The sequence below is a fragment of the Thermochaetoides thermophila genome (genome assembly GCF_000221225.1).
Source record: "Thermochaetoides thermophila DSM 1495 unplaced genomic scaffold scf7180000011806, whole genome shotgun sequence".
In the NCBI taxonomy this organism is placed as follows: Eukaryota; Fungi; Ascomycota; class Sordariomycetes; order Sordariales; family Chaetomiaceae; genus Thermochaetoides; species Thermochaetoides thermophila.
The window spans coordinates 636,264-649,931 of record NW_006383023.1 but is presented as its reverse complement, the minus strand read 5'-3'; the positions used below and the strand labels follow the sequence as shown (position 1 = coordinate 649,931).

Below are 13,668 nucleotides of genomic sequence, written 5' to 3'. Positions count from 1 at the left end.
TGTAGAGGAGGAAAGGTTTTGCTGAACAAAGAGGAGCTTTTGGCCCGTGCGCGCCTTGGCTTGGCTTATGTCAGCGGTTGCTGGGAGATCACAGATTGTTTTATCTCCAGCAGAATCAAGAGATCCTAGTCTCTGTCGCGGAGATGCCGGATGTTGAACGTGTTTCTTTTTTGGGGAAAAATGCTCATTTAGAGCGTTTTATTTGATTGTTTTTTTGTTTCTGGGATTCGACGGGTTTATTCTTCATATATTCTTAATTTCATTACGACTTTCCATAGAGAGTTGAAGCTTGGCCTGCTAAACATTCATTCAACCTTGTTTTCATTCTTAAAAAGTCAACAGGTCCCAAAGTCCCTCCGGATTTGAAATCTCACGAACTGTCTTGAACGAACCACTCGGAACTCGTAACCCATAAACCAAGGCCCTGCTGTTACCTATCAATCCTGGAACATTACGATCAAGAACTTGCAACTTGAACCGCCGGATTCAAATATTCATCTACCCCAAATTAAATACCAGAGCGAGAACTTCAGCTACAATGGGCCGTCTCTACTCCCCCTTCTTCCCCACGCGTCCGAGGCGTTCTGCTCGCTTGGTCATCACCTGGCTGCTGACCTTCGCCTTCATGGCCTGGGTGACCTGGTACCTGTCTGTGTGCCGACGGGCCGGCGTGGCACGTCCCTACCTGCAAGAGCTATTCGATCCTCGTGTAGAGGACCACAGTGCGGGTAAGGCTGCGGGGAAGTACTGATGATAATGATGATGGGAGTTGGAGGGCAAGGGACAGGAAAAGGGCATGATTTGGGAAGAGAGGGTTGGGGTGAAACCCCGGGGATGAAGGGAGAAGAGAAAGAGGGGGGAGGGGAGGGGAGGGGAAGGGGAAGGGGAAGGGGAGGGGAGGGAAGGGAAGGGGAGGGAGAGGGGGAGGGAAGGGAAGGGGAGGAGAGGGGAGGGAAGGGAAGGGAAGGGAAGGGAGGGAGGGGAAGGGGAAGGAGAAGGAGAAGGAGAAGGAGAAGGAGAAGGAGAAGGAGAAGAAGGAGAAGGAGAAGGAGAAGGACAGGGGTAGGATTGTATCTACGATATCATAAACGTAATGTGCACATAATGTGGGAGGGGAAGATAGCAGGGCATCACGGAGTAATGGGCAAATAATCACACAGCAGCACACTCAAGGCACACGGCACCCACCTCGAACTAAATACCATGTCAGCACAAACGTCTGCATATTAACAGAAAGGGATATACCGTACAAGATTGCAACCACAAGCCCCCAATCCGGGGCGCAAGTAGGAGAGTTAGCCAAGCTAAGCCAACCGCACGCCGGCCTCCCGTCTCTTCTTTCCTTGCTGGCTGGCCGCGGTACTCATCCCACCAACACTCTGACTGGCATCCAGCACGCTCTGCGCCATCCTCTTCTTCTCTTGCTCCAACTTCTTGAGCTTCTTCTCCGTCTTGCCCTTGCCCGAGGTCTTGCCATGGAACTGATGCGACAACTCTTTGAACGCCTCCTTCTGATCCAGCCTGCGCCCATGCTCATCAATATACTTGAGCTCCACGTTCGGCCTGTAGCCCTCCCTATACAACTGATCAATAATCCTCGCCTGGTGCTGCTCGCGCAGCGCGTTTTGCTGCCTCTGCCATTCCTCGCGCTCGCGCGCCGACATGCGGTCGAGCTTGCCCGACTGCCGGTCGCGCTCGCGCTGGGCCTTGGTTTCGGCGTCGAACTGGGCCATGCGGCGGTGCAGCTCGGCCAGGAAGCGCTGGCGCTGGCGGAACTGCTCGGTGAGCTCCTCGCCCTTGCCATCTGATTCGATGAGGCGACGCTCGCGGAGGAGGGCGAGTGTCGCGCCCAGGCCTTGGGCGACCGTCTTTTCTTCTTCGACGCCCGTCGAGGGGACTTCGGCGAGCGGTGCGGAGGTTTCGCGGAGGGATTGGGAGGCGTCGACGTCGTGCATTTCTTCGTCTTCGTCTTCGGAGGAAGAGGAGGAGGATTCTTCGTCTTGCATGGCCGTTACGGTAGGAACCTCCTCCACTTTGGGCTTGCGCAGTTTCTTCTCCTCTTGCAAGAGCTCGGGTTGTAGGCTGTCGACGAAGCGGCTGACCTCGTCCATGATCTCGCCTTGGGCTTCTTCATCCTCTGCTTCGCCGTTGCCGTTTCCAGTCTGCTCGCGCAATTGCCGTGCCAGGTCCTCTGGACGCAGCCGTTTCCTCTTCTTGAGGGCTTCTCGTCTCTGTTTAGAGAGGGATGATTGTAGATCGTCGTCGTCGACAAAGTTGTCGTCCACGATTCGCCTCTTCTTGGGGACTGTCGCCGCGGCCGAGTCGATCTCCATCTCTTGGGGCTCTTCCTCGCCGTTGGCCATATCTCCTTGGAAGAGGATATCATCTTCGTCCTTTTGTCGCCGTGTTGACTTGGACTTTTTCTTCTTTGGCTTCCTGACCTTCACTTCGGACGGGTCTAGGTAATCTGACGTCGGTGCAGCGGTTTCCGGTCCTGTCGAGAGTAAGCACGGGCTCTTCAAGCGCAAAGCCAGCAAATGTAACCTACCAAGAATATCATCAATGGAATCCACTGCCACTGCCACTTGCTTCTTCTCCACTGGCGCCGACACGTTCTGGATTGCTCCCTCCCCAGACACCGTGCTGACCCCGTTAAGGTCAATGGTGAAGGCCTTCTTCTTCTTTCCGTAAATCTCCTCATCATACTTGGACAAGATGCCTCCTTGCATAGTCTCGTCCTCCGTCGGGTCATAAACCGGCTTCTTCTTCTTTAGCTCCAGCTTCTCCCTCAACTTCTCCTGCTCGCGCAGCGCAATATTTTCCAACTCATCGCCTTCTTCTTCTGCCTCCAACACACCTGTATCCTTCAACGTCAAAATCTGCTCCTCCGCCCCCAAGAAATCGTTCAAATCATGCGCGACCTTCACGCCCGCCAAACTGTGCTCCGCAGCAGCAGCCTTCTCCTTCTCCCTTTCCGCGCGCTCCTGCTCTTCACGCCGTCTCTTCTCCTCCTCCAGCTTCTTCTGCCTCTTCTTCTGCCCCTTCAACCAATTCTTCACATCCAGCTCATCATCACTGACCTCGTCAGCCAGCGTCTTGCCCTCGACAACCGCATTGCGCAGGGCCAACTCGCGCGCCTTCTTGATCGCGGCAGCCTTCTCCTCGCGCCGGCGTCGCGCCTCTTCCGCTTCGCGCACCTTCTTGAAGTTCTCGGTCGCTTGCGCCTCGCGGCTCTCGAGCGTGCTTCCTGGCTCGTCGTCTTCCGTAGAGGACGGCTTCTTGGTGTCGGACGGTTCTGGAGCAGCGCCCGGCACCGGCAGGGGCTTCATGCCGAGCGCCCGCCGGACTTTGTTAATTTCTTCGATTGACGCTGCGTCCATTGTGGCTTTGGGATGCGGGAAAACGCTGGGATGAGATAGGTATGAGTCGCGTAGATGTGGAGAGAGAAGTTGTCCTTGACGCCACGCCAAGCCAAGCCGCGACGTGCAGGATGGGAGCGCAGGCCGAGGTCAGGTTGCTGGGCTGAATGGGCGATAAGATAAGACAATGATACCCACCAGGCACCGAAAAGTCAAAACCTGAATCGGCCAATCAGCGGCCTACCCGTTGAGGCCTGTGCACGTTTGTTGCTGCAGACGAGCCCCACCAGTCCAATTTTTTTTTTCTCTGCTATTTAAGGCGACTTAGCGTGAGCTTCTCTGTCCCTTTTTTTTTTTCTCTCTTCTCTCTTCACACAACCACGGATCTGTGCCCAGCGCTCCTCTGCCGTCCTCGGGTGGCTAGGGTCGAGAGCTGAGGCAGTTCGGCGATAAAAAGGAGCCATCACTATACCCCATGGTGTCAATCATCCTCCCGACAGATCCCAGAGCAACCGAACCTTGGGGAGCCTCGTTCGCTGGAAACAGCTTGAGCTTGGTGAACCAGGTCCGAGACGCTATATTCCAAGTCGTTAGCCGAGACCGTCGGTCTATGGGGCTGGGAAAAACCATAGCTGCCTACATTTTGTACTGAAGCATTTCTGTGCTCGTTTTTGATGTGTCTGGACGTGTATCTGGGCATGTTTGGGCATGTTTTGACATGATCTCGTGACATATTTGGGAGCATCGCTCTATTTTTGCTGCGTCATGACGTGGATTTTGCATGTTTCTTTTTGACATTTGACACTGGATGACCTCATGATATGTGCATGTTATGAGTGGCATTGGGGTCAATATCGGTGTTTGGATGCTGGATGGAGTCGATGTTTGAATGCAATTCTGGATTCCCATGGACTCTCTCAGTTTCCAATCCCATCTACTAGTTTTTTTTGCCCACTTCCCGTCGACTGAGCGATGATGTGAACCCCGGAGATTCTGCCTCCTCGGTCTCTCACTCACGCTGTCTTCTCAGCAGAAAAGGGCCGATGAGAAGAGAGGCATTACGTGATGCTTGCTTGACCCAAGGACAACGGCGACAAAACTTTCGCAAAAAAAAAAAAAAAGGCATATCGGTATGACGACTGTCAGCAAGCTACAGCATACGACGGCGCTATTCTTCTAGAAGCCCCGAGGACTGTCGTTGCTACTCTCTTGGGTCAGGTCATTTGCCGTGGCTGACGCCGACGATGGCCGGGATGTGGCTCAGACGTCCTGCCAAGACTGGCGAAAAACGCATAGAAGGGGAGTGCCCCTGTCTGTGTTCATGCTGCCGCTGGCATGTGATGCACTCCAACGGCCGACAGCGCATGGCATCGAAGATTACAGTCGGGGCGAGCTTCCCTTCTCGTGGAGGAAGCCGTTGGAGCCCCGCAAGGATCTGAGCCGAATGCCGATGCGGGGGAAGGTCTAGGGACTCGATCGATTACGGCATTGGATGAATAAGGATGAATAGGCGTGACGCCAGGAACGGACCGATTTCGATGGAGGATCCACGATGGGCCAGCACGACGACGACATGCTTGATGCAGCATTCCGGCCGTCGATGGCGTTGCGGGGGAGAGGCTCGTCTTTCTCCACACTTTGGTAGTTTTCCAGTTTGCAGTTCCCAGCTTCCCCAGATTTCTCGCGCCACGCCTCGCTTAGAAGATAATTTCACGCTAAGCCGAACGAGCAGTTGCATGCTGCCAATGACCCCGATAAGTACGTACCTTGTACCTGGCCGCCGGCTAGCCGTGCCTATCAGAGGTTCTCGAGATAATTCAGCAAGGCCAACTTCCAACCATCGTGCTCAGTGATGTTCGTCTTCACCTGTTGTCTCTGACTGGCCTCGTGTCCATCGTGTCCATCGTCGCCGTTTCTTGTCCCCAGCCAGCGTTACCCCAGGGGCCCAGACCCTCCGGTGTTTCGGTACCTTGGGTTAACCAGCTGCCCCATATCCACACACGCAGGCACACACTGTGACACATCCCCAAGACCAAGACGCCGAGCCCGCATCGACGTCAAGCCCCGAGCAAGGCCGTTCGGACGTTGCACTGAGCCCCGGCTGCTGCGTCGAACCAAGCCAGAAAAAGCCAGAGAAAGGCCGAGAAGAACAGAATCCAAGACCGCTCAGCGATCTGTTCGGCCCTTCCCACGTTCCTCCGCATGTCTCACCGCCGACCAATCTCCATCAGGACTCCATCCTCGGCCTCATTCTGCTTCACTCTGCCCCCGGTCGAGTTGTTTGTGAGTTCCTCGATGCTGCCAATGTGAGGTGATTGCGCTTTTTACACTTCCCCTGGTGTGGCCCCGTCATCCGCCAGTGACGTGGCCGTGGGCGGCTGCAGCGTTGTGAGTGGACGGCGAAGGATTAGTGTCCGCCCTGCGAGCCAGGGGTGGCCAGGGACCCAGTGGAAGGGACGGGCATGACGAGACAGGCCGACAGGGTGCCAGGGAGATATCGGTGATGCTCGAAGGGAGAATGACGGAGTCTACGTTTGGTAACATCGAGAGTCGTGACGCCGCTAACCCTTGTGATGGTCCAAGACTCTCCCAACTCCTGAGCGCGGCGATCGAAGTATATAAGTAGTAGGAAGGTAGGACAAGCGCCGTCAGGATGGCGTCTCTCCTCGCACATCACCATCAACAGCTCTTGGGCTTTGTACAGTCCTGCAACGTCTCCGACCTTATCTTCCCGGGCATCCAGCAGCTCACCATGCCTCTCTCGTCACTCCTTCTCCTGGGCGCATGTGCCTTCCAGTCGGCCTTTGCCCGGCCGGCCAGCGGGAAGCGCGATCCCCATATCCTCAAGCGTGCCGTCGACTCGTACATCGAGCGTGAGACACCTATCGCCTGGAACAACCTGCTGTGCAATATCGGCGGTCCGAATGGCTGCCGGGTCGCTGGCGCCGCCACCGGTGTTGTTGTTGCCAGCCCGTCCAAGGCAAATCCGGATTGTGAGTTGTGTCATTATTAGTGAAGAAAAGGGGGGGGGGGTGGTTGCTCAGGCAGAGATGAAAGATGCTAATGCTATCTAATTTTTTTTTAAAGACTTTTACACCTGGACCCGTGATGCAGCCCTTGTCTTCACCAGCGTCGTCGACTCCTTCTCACACACGTACAACAGCACTCTCCAGACCAACATCCAAAATTTTATCGCCTCGCAGGCCAAGCTGCAGGGCGTCACCAACCCGTCGGGTGGCCTGTCGGACGGCGCCGGCCTGGGCGAGCCCAAGTTCCACGTCGACCTGACCCGCTTCAACGGCGAATGGGGTCGCCCGCAGCGCGACGGCCCGCCGCTACGTGCGATTGCGCTGATCCGCTATGCCAAGTGGCTCATCAAGAACGGCTACGAGTCGACTGCTAAGACCGTCGTGTGGCCCGTCATCCAGAACGATTTGGCCTACACCGCCCAGTACTGGTCCGAGTCCGGCTTCGACCTGTGGGAGGAGGTCGCCGGCAACTCCTTCTTCACCGTCGCCAGCTCGCACCGTGCGCTCGTCGAGGGTGCCCATCTGGCTGCTCAGCTCGGCCTCGAGTGCCGTGCCTGCACCACCGTCGCCCCGCACGTCCTGTGCTACCAGCAGACCTTCTGGAATTCCAATGGTAACTACATCAACTCGAACCTGAACCACGGTCACAACCGCAGCGGCAAGGACGCCAACTCTATCCTCGTCTCCATCCACAACTTCGACCCCGCCGTCGGCTGCGACGCGGCGACCTTCCAGCCCTGCAGTGATCGCGCCTTGGCCAACCACAAGGCCTACGTCGACTCCTTCCGCTCCGTCTACTCCATCAACAGAGGCATCTCCCAGGGCCGCGCCGTCGCCGTCGGCCGCTACAGCGAGGACGTCTACTACAATGGCAACCCGTGGTACCTGGCCGTCTTTGCCGCCGCCGAGCAGCTCTACGACGCCCTCTACGTCTGGAAGAAGCAGGGTTCCATCACCATCACCTCTGTCTCCCTTCCCTTCTTCCGGGACCTCCTGCCCTCCATCACCACGGGCACCTACAACTCTCGCTCCTCCACCTTCCAGTCCATCATCGACGCCGTCCAGACCTACGCCGATGACTTCATGGCCATCGCCGAGAAGTATACTCCCTCGGACGGCTCCCTGACCGAGCAATTTGACCGCAACACGGGCGCACCCATCGCCGCGCCCCACCTGACTTGGTCCTACGCCGCCTTCATCACCGCCGCCGAGCGGCGCGCGGGCATCGTCCCCGAGGGCTGGTCCGCGCAGTACGGCAACACCGTCCCCTCGTCCTGCTCGCGCACCCTGCAGGTGGCCGGCACTTACGCGACCGCGACCGCGACCTCCTTCCCGGCCAAACAGACCCCCAAATCCGGCGCCGCCCCGGCTCCCTCGCCTTTCCCGACCACCTGCAAGAACGCGAACGAGGTGTACGTCACCTTTCACCACCGCGCCCAGACGCAGTGGGGCCAGACGGTCAAGTTGGTGGGCTCGATCCCCGAGCTGGGCAGCTGGAACACGAACAAGGCGATCCCGCTGAGCGCGGTCGGCTACACGGGCGATAGCAACCCGCTCTGGAGCATTACTGTGCCACTGAAGAAGGGGACGAGCTTTGAGTACAAGTTCATCAAGGTCAACTCGAATGGGTCGGTGCAGTGGGAGAGCGATCCGAATAGGAGCTTTACCCCGACCGCGAGCGGGAACTGCCCGAGTCAGACCCAGGAGGCTTCGTGGCGTTAGATTTGGATGGTTGGTGGGGAAGGGAATGCAGGGATGAGATTACCTTGGTGATTTTAATACCTTGGTAATTTGGATTACCTACCTTTAAGTGATTTAAATGAGGGTTAAGATTGTGGATATTTTGCATAGGATCTTGTCTTGGGAATGGAATGATTTAGCGGCTGGAAATAGGGGTTGCATTGGGTTGAATGATGATTTTTTTTTCCTTTGCATGTTTATACTTTTCTTCTTCTTGGTATATACATTTCTTAGAGTACCATTTTTATCATGATGATGATGACCCAAATCAGTCTCCCCATACAGTCAGTGACTGTCTATGCACGGATAATTAATTTTTTTTCCCCTTTTTCTTGTTTTTTTTTCAATCAAAGCTTGAAACCACGACGACTTCCCAGTCAAACATACCCCCATCATTTACCATCTCCTAAACACAACCTCTCCACCTCCCCCATAACCTCCCCCACAGCCCACTTCAACACCTCCCCAAACTCAACATCCCCCCTTCCCTGTGTATCCATAACCCTCACACCCTCCCTATCAGCCACTTCTGTATTGACCACACCCCGCTCAACATCCCCCCCTTCAAACATCCACTTGTGCGCCTCAACGTAATTAGGCCAGACAATCTTCTCCACGTACCCAGGCGGGTCTTTCCAGAAGCCTTCTAGTGTGACGTACCCGTCACGGGCTTCGCGGCGACGGGTGGCGGAGGATTTGGAGACAGTCAGAAAGAGTTTGATGTCGAGGAGGGGTTGGATTTTGGACAGGGGGAAGAATGATTCCGAGGGGGGCGGGGTGGTGGTCGGGGTGTAAAGGAGAAAGCCGTCTAGGATGCAGAGTCTTATCCTCGGTTTGGTGTTGGTCGGATTGCTGTCGTCGGGGGAGGAGGGAGAGCCGAAAATGAGAGAGCCCGGGTGACCGGGGGAAAGCCACTCGTTGATTTTGGCTCTGCAGCAGGCGATTTGATCGGGGGTTACGGGCGACGGGCCGACGGAGTTGAGGTCTTCTTTGGAGTCGAGGAAGGGCTGTTGTCCCGGGGGGGAGAGGGTTGGCGGGATGGTGAGTGAGCTGTTGACCGTTGTTGAAGTGGAGGATGAAGGGATGTGTGTTGAGGATACAGATGTGGATGCTATGGAATTAAAAGAGGAAGAGGAGGAGGAGGATGTGACAGAAATGGGATGCGGTAAAGGAAGCACACAGCCGTGGTCGCTGCGGCGAGAAAGGGGCACAGGTCTTGAGGGTGCTAGGGAAGAAGAAGAGGGAGAGGGGGGCACATCGCCGGCACCACTAACAGGATATGTTCCCTTCTCACGAACATGTCTCAGGGCGCGCTCGAGATCGTCAAAGGCTATTGCCTCAGGGCAGTCCCAGTCGACAAGGCCGTCTTTGATGGGCAGTCTTTTGTGCCGGAATTAGCAACAGGTCTCACAGTACATTATGCTATGTTAAAAAAAATGTAAGAGCATACTCGGCCTCGGGCTTGTAAAAGTCATCTTCATGAATGATAAAGGTCTCAGGGAGGAGATCGCGGAGCAGACGGGCGAGCGTTGTCTTGCCGCTGGAGGAACAGCCGCTGATGGCGATGACGATGGCGCGCTGTGGGGAGTCGGAATCTGAAGCTGTCATTTTGGTTGGTTACTGGGAGGATATGACATTATGAATTCATGGAAAAAAAAATACAAAGGGAGAGGGGGGGGGAATGAGGCTGACTTGGAGTTGTAAGTTGAGCCCCTCATCACGAAGTGGGGCAATGATGGAGGGTTAGGGGATGGAAAGACTGTGGATTTCGAAAGCACCAAGGTTTGCATTGCCTTAAGTAAGCGCACGACCCTCCGTTTTCCTCTATATCTAAAAGTATGTTATAGAAAGCTCGCAAAGAAGCATGAACAAAAAAAATTTCTTTTTCTGTTCCGCCTACGGCTTGCTTTATAATTGTTTTCCACTGTATACCGCAATATGTGTCAGTTTCATATATTTGGCTTGAGTCTTGATCTCACTTTGTGTACTGTACCGAGATGAGGTACAGGTACTTGTCCCTTGTGCCTTAATTAAAGCTATCGATGTCCTCCTATGGTGCTCTGGGGAACTGAATCAAGCTTTAAACTTTCAGTAAGCTTATAGTAATTATGAATAATAGTGTAGACTTGAAGATTTCCAGGGAGAATCCAAACGATTGCTCTCGGACCGCAAAGAACAATGCTGATCGCCCCGTATGCGGTACCCCGGTCGCTAAAAGTGGAGTCGCCCCTAAATTTGGGCCAAGGCAACACCGAGCGGCTCAACTTTGGCTGTGTTGAGAGTGTCGACGACTTCGAACTTCAACTTTCCATTCCAGCCCCCCGACCCTTAGCAACATCTCACCCTTCGACTTCCTTTCCAATCCACACCTGACTTTCTACCATTCACTCGCCACACCCCATCCTTTCAGCACCTGAACTGGTGCCTTAGGAGATCCCTTCACCATGTCGACCTTACCTCCCCATCCCGCCGACTGCGTCCCCTCCGCCGTCGTGATAACCACGTCCATCGTAGCGTTCATAACCGGCTTTGGTCTAGGCGTCTACTCCATCCGCGGCTGGCTGTTCTTCTCTCCTGAACTGCGTGCCGAGCGTGAAGCGAACGAAAAAGACCCCGTTGAAAGCGAGGAATCCGACATCGACGAGAACGATACCCTACTCGATCATGCGCCAAACTGGGCTAATGGGCCCGAAGCGGATCGCAGGCAGGGGCTTAGTGCCAGGGCTGGTTCGGCGGCAGTGGTGAGGCAGCCGCAATTGCAGGGATTTGATCCACGGGAGGAGTGCAAGCTGGTGTTGGTGGTTAGGACGGATTTGGGGATGACGAAGGGTATGTCTGTCTGCCTGCCTGCCTACCTGCCCCCTTCCCTCCTTTTCCCCTCCCCCACCCCCCCCAAAAAAAAATTTTCCGTATCTTAGCTTATAGATGCTGATTTCTTTGTTTTGTTGAAGGAAAAATCGCCGCGCAATGCTCGCACGCCACCCTCGCTTGCTACAAGACTCTATACCGTCTCGCTCAGCGCGACCCTGAGTGTGCGCACGCTCGAATGCTTACCAACTGGGAGCGGCATGGGCAGGCGAAGATTGCTGTGCAAGTCAAGTCAGAAGAGGAGCTGCTCAACCTGCAGGCGCGCGCACGGCAGCTGGGGATTACGGCTGAGGTGATTCAGGATGCCGGACGGACGCAGATCGCGAGCGGGAGTCGGACTGTGTTGGGCGTCGGGCCGGCCCCGAAGAGCATGGTGGATATGGTTACTGGGGGGTTGAAGCTGTTGTGAGGAATTCTGCAGGATCAATTAAGGTATTGGGGGGGGGGGGGGGAAAGAGGGGAGAAAAGAAAAGGATACTAGTTGTCATCAGGTATATAGATGGGCGTTGCATAGAGGAGTTGCGGCGTTAAAAAAAGGTCTATATAATTTTCACCACCCTGCTGAGGTACGCATGTTGCTATAGATCACACTACTGACAAAACCGAACCCTTAGAACTGACCCAACCAAGAATCACATCATTATACATATTCAGGTTTATGAATTCCCACAACCGCACAGCCTCAACCACCCCAGGGTATCATCCGTCCCCTCTATTCTTTCCTCACAAACCTCGCCAACGCAGGCCCCACCTCGGCCTGCTTCTCCTTCGTCTGACCGTCCCGCTTCTCCTGCATCTGCCGATACAGCTCCTCGGCCTTAAGCCGCTTCTCATCAATAATATTCTTCTTGCGCTGCTTGCGCAGGTACTTCTTGAGCGCGGTATTCCGACCACGCGCCTTCTTGCGCAGCTCTTCGACAATATCCTGCGCCGGCTGATCCAGATCCCGCTCCGCCTGCCGCTGCTTCTCGGACCGCAGGTCCAAATTGCCGATGAAGTTGGGATCTAAGGCAATCATCTCGGGCTGCAGCTTGTTGAGCAGCGCCTTGACCTCGCCCTCCTGGCGCTGTTTCTTCGTCTCGAACGGGTTGACCTCCAGAGCGTCGTAGTTGGCTTCGCCTGCGCCGGGGACGATGATTGACGAAAAACCTTCGTTGTGCCCGATGCCGAGGATGTCTTCGAAGGGACACCACCGCACACGCTCGACGACTTGGCCTTGCCCGCCCCACGTCATGTACGGGCTGTCAACCTTGACTTGGACAGGCCGCTCCTTGTTAAAGAGGCCCTTCCAGATTGTAGTGTGCGTGCCCCAGCCTACTGCGGTAAGACCTGTGTCGGAGATTGCCACAGAAGTGGCTGGCGCCCGTGTGAAGTAGCTGTTGACAGCCTCCTTGAAGTTGCGGATGTCCCAGATGCACATCTTGTTATCTTGGCCTGTCGAGACCATGTACCGGCCTTCGCGGTCCACGGCAAGTGACCTAACGGGGCCGCGGTGCGCCAGAAGCTTAACGAGCGGGTCGGTCGAGTTGGGCGACCATAATGTGACGGTGCCGTTCTGCTGGCCGATGTGGAGGATAGCATTGTATGGATTCTGTGTGAGCGACACGGGGGTGCCGTGCTTGGTGGCGATCTCGGCCACGATCTGGCCGGTCGAGGTGTCTTGGTACTTGAGCTGGCCGCTGATGCTCTGGGGAGGTGGGGAGGTGTTAGCATAAAAACTTGGTATCCTCACAGCTGTCACATTCGTACATACCAGAGTGGCCAAGAGAAAGTGGTACGGCAGAAACTCCATGTGTGACACCTCGACATGTTTCCTCAGGCAGTGGATCTCGACACCATTGTGGTCGTAGATATAGACGTATTTCTTCTGCGCCACAGCAAAGAACTGGTTGTTGTGCAGGAAGCGCGCGTCCCGAACAGTCTCGCCCAGCTGCAGCTCACAACCCAGCTTGCCCTCGCGCCAGTCCATGGTCGCGACATGGCCCTTCCTCCCGGCCAGGATCAAGTCCCGACCATTCCTGCTGTACTCGCACGTATACGGCCCCAGCTCCGTAAGCTTAAGCTCAAACTTCTTCTGGGCGACCTCAACGGCAACCTCCTTGACAATCTCATCCTGGCGAACCTTGTACGTCCGTTCGAGTTCGCCCTCGGGCTCGAGGAAGCCAGTCTGGTTCTCGAGCAGGATCTCGGCCTCCTTGGCCTTGAGCGCGGCAGTCTTGTACTTGTTCTCGAGGTTCGTCAGAGTGCGGCGTAGCTTCTTGTCACGCACGCTCTTGATGTCGACGCGCGGCCCGCGGCCGTACTTCTTCTGGGCCTGCTTGTAGCGGCGGATGCGGTCGAGTTCCGCCTTGGACCGAAATTCTGTCCTGGCATTGGCGATGGAGTGCGCCCCATTGGCCTGCCGGCCCTGCTTCGCCGGGGCGGGAGCGAGATCGACGGCTTCTGATGTGTCCATTGTGCGATGATGGGGTGTGGGTGGATGGAATTGAGGTGCGAGGCGAAGCAGCGACAGGCCAAGATGAAGGCCGCTCGCTGCTGCATGTCTCGACATTTTTGATTTGGCCGGGTCCGTGATCCACTAAAAAGTCTGAACTCATGCACATGATTGGATGATAGCCACTGATAAGAGATAAGATATGAATGGGTCAGCACACAACCGCAGCAAAAAAAGA

The 13,668-nt window shown here is 55.6% G+C and overlaps 6 protein-coding genes across 6 annotated transcripts; 3 read left to right on the top strand and 3 right to left on the bottom strand.

Moving 5' to 3' along the window:
* Window positions 1-538: 538 nt before the first annotated feature.
* On the top strand, window positions 539-1,088 carry CTHT_0002260 (uncharacterized protein; the record flags this gene model as incomplete). Its single annotated transcript, XM_006690711.1, has 2 exons — window positions 539-728; window positions 841-1,088. The coding sequence occupies 2 exons, from the start codon at window positions 539-541 to the stop codon at window positions 1,086-1,088; spliced, it is 438 nt and encodes a 145-aa protein (XP_006690774.1).
* A 216-nt stretch (window positions 1,089-1,304) lies between these two features.
* CTHT_0002250 (putative RNA splicing factor) lies at window positions 1,305-3,380 on the bottom strand (the record flags this gene model as incomplete). The annotated part of the gene is made up of 2 exons (XM_006690710.1): window positions 1,305-2,494; window positions 2,549-3,380. 2 exons carry the CDS (start codon window positions 3,378-3,380, stop codon window positions 1,305-1,307), a joined length of 2,022 nt encoding a protein of 673 aa, XP_006690773.1.
* A 2,632-nt stretch (window positions 3,381-6,012) lies between these two features.
* CTHT_0002240 (glucan 1,4-alpha-glucosidase-like protein) lies at window positions 6,013-8,110 on the top strand (the record flags this gene model as incomplete). Its single annotated transcript, XM_006690709.1, has 2 exons — window positions 6,013-6,352; window positions 6,447-8,110. 2 exons carry the CDS (start codon window positions 6,013-6,015, stop codon window positions 8,108-8,110), a joined length of 2,004 nt encoding a protein of 667 aa, XP_006690772.1.
* A 410-nt stretch (window positions 8,111-8,520) lies between these two features.
* Window positions 8,521-9,736, bottom strand: CTHT_0002230 (putative nicotinamide riboside protein; the record flags this gene model as incomplete). Its single annotated transcript, XM_006690708.1, has 2 exons — window positions 8,521-9,508; window positions 9,579-9,736. 2 exons carry the CDS (start codon window positions 9,734-9,736, stop codon window positions 8,521-8,523), a joined length of 1,146 nt encoding a protein of 381 aa, XP_006690771.1.
* An 836-nt stretch (window positions 9,737-10,572) lies between these two features.
* Window positions 10,573-11,405, top strand: CTHT_0002220 (peptidyl-tRNA hydrolase-like protein; the record flags this gene model as incomplete). Its single annotated transcript, XM_006690707.1, has 2 exons — window positions 10,573-10,957; window positions 11,080-11,405. The coding sequence occupies 2 exons, from the start codon at window positions 10,573-10,575 to the stop codon at window positions 11,403-11,405; spliced, it is 711 nt and encodes a 236-aa protein (XP_006690770.1).
* A 303-nt stretch (window positions 11,406-11,708) lies between these two features.
* CTHT_0002210 (uncharacterized protein) lies at window positions 11,709-13,451 on the bottom strand (the record flags this gene model as incomplete). The annotated part of the gene is made up of 2 exons (XM_006690706.1): window positions 11,709-12,683; window positions 12,750-13,451. The coding sequence occupies 2 exons, from the start codon at window positions 13,449-13,451 to the stop codon at window positions 11,709-11,711; spliced, it is 1,677 nt and encodes a 558-aa protein (XP_006690769.1).
* Window positions 13,452-13,668: the final 217 nt, after the last annotated feature.